This window comes from Solanum stenotomum, chromosome 2, assembly GCF_019186545.1.
Source record: "Solanum stenotomum isolate F172 chromosome 2, ASM1918654v1, whole genome shotgun sequence".
NCBI classification, from domain to species: domain Eukaryota; kingdom Viridiplantae; phylum Streptophyta; class Magnoliopsida; order Solanales; family Solanaceae; genus Solanum; species Solanum stenotomum.
Window position 1 is genome coordinate 9,910,362 of NC_064283.1, and position 7,996 is coordinate 9,918,357.

The 7,996-nt window shown below is 33.1% G+C and overlaps 1 protein-coding gene across 1 annotated transcript; it reads right to left on the reverse strand.

Annotated features, from left to right (window-relative positions):
- Positions 1-627: 627 nt before the first annotated feature.
- Positions 628-4,002, reverse strand: LOC125854904 (NAC domain-containing protein 17-like). The gene is made up of 3 exons (XM_049534505.1): positions 3,588-4,002; positions 1,400-2,584; positions 628-1,113 (listed from the first exon to the last, which is right to left on the reverse strand). The coding sequence occupies exons 1-3, from the start codon at positions 3,817-3,819 to the stop codon at positions 746-748; spliced, it is 1,785 nt and encodes a 594-aa protein (XP_049390462.1). The 5' UTR covers positions 3,820-4,002; the 3' UTR covers positions 628-745.
- Positions 4,003-7,996: the final 3,994 nt, after the last annotated feature.

Consider the following 7,996-nt stretch of genomic DNA (forward strand, 5'->3'; position numbering starts at 1 on the left):
ATCATTTTACTCGTATATATGATACATTTTGCCGACTAAGAGTGTCCAATTTGGACACCCTAAGAACCAAGTAGCTCCGCCACTGCTGTGCCTGCTATATGTAAATCTCCCCCTCAACAAGAGGGAGAAGTTCGGATGGTGAGGATCCCCACCTTCAACCCTAAAGTTGTAGGTTTCGAATCACTAAGGAGCAAAAGGAAAAAGGATAGAAGCACGGGATGGGTAATATAAGCCTGCTAAACCAGGGGAATCTACCCAAGCAAGTTTATAAAGTGGAAAGGCGTGTATTTACCACGAATATAAGCTTTTACATATAATATCAGAACAAGTAAACGTAAATGATAAACAAAAAAATCAATTTCTACCACGAGACAGTAGCTCGATCATGAGATATTCTAACCAAAATAGATGAGCACCAAATAATACTAGAGTCTATTTTACGAGGAATCATGAGTTAAAACCATAATAAACAAAGATAAACTGGAGATGTATGTCAATTTTTATGATGCGTCGCACCACTTATTATGCATAGTTATCTTAATATTTTGACGTCTTTGTTTCAGGAGTTTCTTTGGTCTAGGGCCAGGGCTGAAGGGAGCGTAAGGGGAGGAGAATTGAGATAAATCATACATCAAGTATGATCTCCAATTACTTGTAAGATATATGCTCAGCTTTCCATTGATTCTGGCAAGAAGCCAGATGATAAATAGCAAAAGAAAACTCTACACATGTTTATGAGGGATATCTATGTCCCCACGATTTTAGCAGAAGTTCCTATTAGCACCCACAAGAATGCACAAAGTACTCCAAGTAAAGAAATACAACATAATCCATATTTGGCTTTGCCAGAACTAGTTGAAGTTGCAGAGGTATTACCTGCAGCAACATTCATGTTCCCGACATTTAATTTCATTCTACTAAAGCTAGACATACGCTCAAAGGCCCTGTTAACTACAAGAGCACTTTCAGCAGCTGAAGCAGGAGTTGTGGGTATAGAATCCACGAAAGCCCACAAATTAGAGGAGAACCACGACTGCGTACCATCATCCTTTTTGGCTAGATTTTGATTAGCGCCCATAGGATAATTTGCCATATTATTATCATTTACCACACCTAAACATTGCCAAAACTTGCTAAAGTTAGAAATAAAATCTAACACCAATATTAACAGCAGAAGAGCTCTTGAAGCTTGGCTTAAACTCCCCCATTTCCACTTGGGCAAAAGAGTTCTTGCCATACTGAAGATGACATGGTTATTCAATACCATCCATCTGTTCAAGAGCTCCAGCAAGTCAGATAACATAGAACAATGTGTTTATACAAATCTGAGAAGTATGATAATATTATGGCATTAGCCAAGCAAAACTAGCAGCATTGCTATATGGAATTCTTTGAATACCTGAAGATGCTTGATCAACAACTGATTGATCTCCTTCAATGGGGTTGAAGACGCCGAATCTTTCATCATGCATCCAGAATTGATTGTTTATCTGATTTTCATGATTCAAGCACATCTGCTGGTTGTTCATCATGTCATTCTGGAAAGTGCTCATGTATGTAGTGGAATCAGGGTATGTAATCCCGTTCACAAAGTTGTTCATGTATGGTTCAGCAATTTGCCCCACTGTTGGTGTCCCCACATTATCAAGAAGTGAAGGTGCATCATGATACAGGTCGAACTCTGATAAGCCATCAAAGTCATCAAACTGCAGAGTCTCCAGGTCTCCAGCAGGTTTGTCAAAGACTTGACCATTTGGTGTTTCATGATCAAAGTTTTGAACATTTGGTTCGGCAACAAGGAGGTCATCCATCTCCAAGAAATCCTCTTCCACCACGTATGGGGGCTTTTCAGGATTCACCGGAGCAGATGAGACCTCTGGTGCCTCGTGCAAATGTAATGGTGATGTGCCTGACTCTGTCAGGTCAAAGCTTGCCCTCGCATTATACTGCTGGCAGCTTGGCCCAGCAACAGCACAATGATTGTATAAATTAACTTCCCTCGAAGACTGATTTAGCAAGGTACTTTCAGTATCTTCCTCTTGAACAAACTGCTCCAATGCAAAATTGTTATCTACAGTAAAAGGACGCCTCAGCAATTCCTCAATTGCATCATCAGGAGCAGGAACTACATTAATGTTCTTTGCAGAATTCTCCTGACGTCTCGGGCTATCCGGCTGTACAGAGACTTTGGCATTTAGGCACTCATCATCAACCCAGTCCTCTTCTCTAAAAGGTGCACCATATTGCTCACCATTCTTGGGACCAGGCCCACTCTTCTTGAAGACCTTGTAAAGTGCATAGTAGTCCTGTGCATTCTGGCATCTCTTCAGCTCTTCTTCATCCATGGTGTACTCATGCATCACCCAATCTGTCCGTTCACCTACTGGCGCTCGCCCTTTATAAAAGACCAGCGTCTTCTTGACTCCAACAGCACGAGAGTTGCATGTAATAATACGATCTTTTCCAGTAGCTTTCCAATACCCGTGCTTTGATGCCCTGTTTGACCGTGCTCCATTGGGATATTTTCGATCTCTGGGACTAAAGAAGAACCACTGCCTGTCCCCAGTTTTTAACTTAGACAAATCTGCAATTCAAATTCACAAAAGAATTAGATTAATCTGCAATTCCAATTCATAAAAGAACCAGTCAGTTAAGAATAGACAAAATTCAAACATGGTCATAAGTCTATCAACCCAAATTATGACTATCAATCAGCACCAATTAACATCAGACACTAGAAGAGAATAACATTTGACATCTCAAGTCAGGAAGCAGGTCAAGAGAGCAAAAGGCTATCAAACAAAAAGAAACAGGAGGAATTTAGAATGCAAAAGCAATACATGGAACATGATCATTTCTGTTGAAGAATCATAAACACACTTAAATGCATGTTATTGTTAAGTGCTGATAATGATAACTCCTCTCTGATCTTTCATAAATAAACTACCAAGAGCTTAAATATGTCTTAGAGATCTCCACACAAACTTCAATCACAATATACACAAAAACATGCAAGACTTAAAATAGAACCTAGATACCCACACACCCACCAAAACAAAAAGAAAACTCAGCTACAGTAGCAGAAACGCCTTGGAAACTCAGTATTATGCCAAAAGCACATTTTGTGATGAAACTTCTTCCCCCAAATAAATATCTATCAAATAAACACAAAATCACAATAACCTAACAAGAAACTAGGAAATTCCACTATATAACAAGTTTACTTCCACAACCTAGAGCCACCACACTATGTTTCTTCTAAATATATACTAATATTTAAGAAAGCACCTATGATCCATCGACTAGTACACGCCTTTATCCACACAGAAAATCCAATAAAGCAAAATGGTAACTTTCAAGCCAACATCAAAGTCAACACACAAAAAATCCAAAAAAAACCAATACAGGAACCAGATAAATCACAATCCTCAAAAATAAAATCACAAAAATAAAACACTTCACACACCAAAACCCTCCAAAACCCCAGCTATCCAGATGATCAAATCAAGTCAACGACCCAAAAACCACATCAAAATCTCATTTTTTTAAGAAATCAAAAAATCATAACAAAATCCAAGAATTCATACCAGGCAAATCCTCTGGCTCCCACTTGTACACATCAGTCTCTGCAATCGCATCAAGCAAAATCCGGCGCCGACAGATCTTCCTCTTCAAGTAGTACAGAACAAGCTCCTCATCTGTCGGATGAAACCTAAACCCAGGTGGGAAAACGCTATTTTCTCCAAAACACTCCGATACCTTCATCTCTTTACATGGCGATGATGATGATGGTGCTGATGAATCCATCAAAAGCTTCATCTTTCTTCACAACCACAAAACAATCTCAACACCCACTTCAAAAATCAATAGAATATCCCCTTAATCAATGAATCTGAAGCTGTAATTATAGAAATTTTGAAACCCTAGCAGACAAAATTGAGAAGGGGCAACTCTAAGAATTGGGGAGAATTAGAGAAGGACCCTAAGAGTCAAATAAGAAATTGCCAAGAGAAAAGGAGAAGAAATACCCCCGCGGTTTTGTGGGGTAGGGTGGTGAAGAGGGGGTGGGGTGAAGGATCAGAATCTGGTGTGATTAAGCTCAGTGAGTTATGAGTGGGGGTTCTTGGATTGGTATTATTATTAAGGTTTAAGAAAAGGTTCAAATATTGTTATTGAACCTTTGTGAAAGGGTTCAAATTTGGTTGTGAAAGGGTTCAAATTTGGTTGTGAAATGGTCTAAATTTATAATTGAACTTTGAAAAAAAGGGTCATTACTTAGTAATATTGTGTTCTTCAATATTCAAAACCTATAAGGATAATATCTCTATCCTTAAATCTTAAATCATCCCAAATATAATTCAAATAAAGAATAATATACTAGAAAATTAATTTGTATCTCTATCAAATTTTGTCGATATAATTTTAACTTTTAAATCATTTACATCAATATTGTGGCAATCAAGATAAAGTTACATTGATTGAGGTGATCTTATGTAAAGATTAAAAAAAAAAGTGACGAGGATAGTAATAAAAATGAAGGTATGAAAAAATTGTCTAAATATAGTAATTTTTGTGTGAAATATTTGAGTATTCTTTATAAGAGTGTCATTAGGGTGAAGTAGTGGTGGAGTGATCGTGGTCAAGAGTAGAGAGAATTATTGTTATGGCAATTGATAGATTCAACGTGATGATGTAGGGTCATTATGAAAAATGAAATTTGTATAATTTCGTAAAGTTTAAGAACAATTTTAAACCATTTCACTTGGTTCAAAGGTAAATTTGATATTTTTCTCTTTTATCAAAGGTTTTACGTGTTGAAAAGCTTCTATTATTAGTAAATAAGGGTATAATTGAACTAATATTATAGCGGTAAGGACATATTTGTTATGAAGCAAGTACTAATAAATACTAATAACAATAACTTTGCAGAAACATAAACAATAAAATTTAAATCATGTACTCAACAACAAAAATTAATAACATAAGCAGAAATTAATGGCCGTAAAAACATATAAGAAAATCGAGCTCACTGAATGCACAATGTCCTCTTAAGAAAATTATTTCCCGAGCCCACTGAATGCACAGTGTCCTCTCAAGTTTGCAACCTTCCACAAAGGTCATGGTTGTCCCAAAGCCGAAACGACGACGGCACGAGGGATCCTCTTTTCAATCCTTTTAACAACTAGTAGAAGTATTTTCGTATTTAAACACTTGAATTTTTCTTTTCACCACCAGTGAGGAAAAATTGATTTTTACTAAAGCATAAGAGAACACTTTATATTATCTCAATTTCCTATTAACTCTTACTATATACCCAACAATATTTTACCTCAATTATTAACGAACGATAAAGTTAAATCATTTCACAAAATTTAATGAAATACTTGAATCTTTTCCTTTTAAACTTTTAGAGAATGAAAAATAGCTTTTTTTTATAAAGAAAAAAACTGTTTAGTCATGAGAAAATTCTACAAGAAATAGAAAGCAGGTGAGCAGACTGATTTGGAAAATTTGTGACATCTGTGGTGTGAATTCTTATGAACTTTGAAAACTAAAATAAAGTAAAAGGTTGTCTTTTGGGGCAAATTCATGTATCCAATAAGTGTCAATTTTTGCTTTTGGTTTTTTTTGGTTTGTTTCACGATGAGGTAACTTTATTTATTGACCAAAGTTGATAAATGCCCTTAATTTACTGTCATCATATCGACTCTGGCTAACCCCAATCATGTAGTTTATACTGATCGTGTCGGGAAATTTTATATTGGGATAAAACATCTCCTAACAAAGGTGACTCCGTACTTAAGAGATTCGAATTCAAAACCTCTTGATTAAGAATAAAAGAGTATTTACAACTTCACTACAACCCTTGTTGGTATGTAGTCTATAGTCTATCCATCTCAAATTATTTTTGTGTTTTCGTTTATTACATATCTCTTAAAAAAATTACTCCATTAAAGGTAGTTTGATTATTTATTACTACTACTTTTTTACTTTCATTTATATCATTAAAAAGTTATTTAATATTTACTCTTTCATATATCATTTCTTTGTAATTGAGGTACTTTTTCAATTACAATTCTGTTTACTACTAAGGAAAAAGATAATGAATTTTATCTTGAACTTCTAATACTAGAAGTCTAGAAGCATAACAGATAATTTGCAATAGAGGAAGTATAGTTTTTTGTTTATATATATATATATATAGGGAAAAAATACATAAAAACTCTCTACATTAATTTTAATTTCTAAAAGTACATTTAAATTTTGTTTTATGACCACCTTACAAAAAACCACTAATAATAGTTTAAGTACTCAAGAGAGCAGCCCAGTGATTAATGAAATGATTGGAAATTTTAAGATTTTAGATTTAAAATTCAACAGAGACAAAAAAAACACTAGGTGATTAATATTCAAGTGTATTAGGCATTTACTATCACATTAGGTTCGAGCCAAAAAAATGGTAAATTCGGTTGAAAATGTTTGATGACATTATAGAAATTGTTCTTTAAATAAAATGATTTTTATTTTTTATTATTCAAATGAATTGGGTCTTTAATTTTGTTTTTAACAAACAAACTTATATTTAATATATAAACCATGAGTTCAAGGCAAAAGTTATGCTGGCATAGTCTATGAAATATCATGATGCAAAAATATATTATATCTTCCAAATAGTTTTTGTATTACAAGACACAAAATTAAAATCAACACAAAAGTAGTGGCAAGCGAAAATGATCTGCATCACTTTAAAAAACAAGTTCTCCAATGCATAAATTTAAATTTAAATTTGTCTCTAATATGAATATTGAATTACAAATAAGAAACAAAAAAATAGTAGTCATAACTACCTACAAGGAAATTGATTTTCTTATATTTATGTAATATAATTTTTTGGCGAAGGAAATTAAATTGAATCTCTTGCCGACACCTAGTTACAACCCCTTGCAGTTCCATTTTTATTTTATTTTATTTTATGTTTGGCAAATTTGAATGGGTCTACTTTTCATTTCCTATATTCAATTATTTTTATTTTATTAAGTTAAAACAAATTCTCAAAGTTACAAATAAAATATACCAATGAATTGTCTAATTTAAAACCTTGCATTTTAATATGGCTACTATGCATTAAACTTCACAAGCAATCGACCAAGTCTATGAAATAAAATAATTATACTCCGTGGAATATTAGAGAGATAAAAAAAATTGATATATAATTATTTAATCATGAACAATAAGATACTATCTTTTTTATAAAACCAAAGGTAATGTTCAATGTTTAATTCATTTGATAAGGCAAATTGAGTGCATAAGAGAAGGAAAATAAAATGAAAAATGACTAGATATTACAACATTATTATCTAATGAAATGTCTCAAAAACCTATGTCTTGGACCATAAAATATTCTTGAGCAATTTCAAAACATATAAATAAAAGTAACACAGTCTGGTGCACAAAACATTTTGTATTTATGAAAGATTTGAGAAAAGAGTGTGTTGTACGTAAACATTTTATTCTAATATAAATATTAACAAATTGCTTTCATGGTTAGAATTTGTAACATATAGATCACACAAAGACAACTTTATTATTCTTCAGGACTCCCCTTCATAAATAGGAACAACAACAAAAAAATTCAAACTAATATAATAATATGAAGATTTTTAGTCATCAGTGAACAAAAATATCTCCTTATTATCGTGTATATATATTGCATCTGATTATTTATCTTTTTCTTTTTCTAAATCTAAAAAAAAATATGATACGCGGAAATAACAAATCTATACCATATTCCTCTTGAATCACTCAAATCTACTAATTAATCGAGAAAATGAGGAAGATTAAATATTTTTATAAGAATCTAATGGACAACACATCATTACTCCAATTAAAATCACGATTAAGTCAAACTTTATTAATTTAATGAAATACATTTGACTCTTTATTGTTAAAAATTTGTAGTAGAAAATTTATGGAAATGGTTTGTCTGTCAAAATAT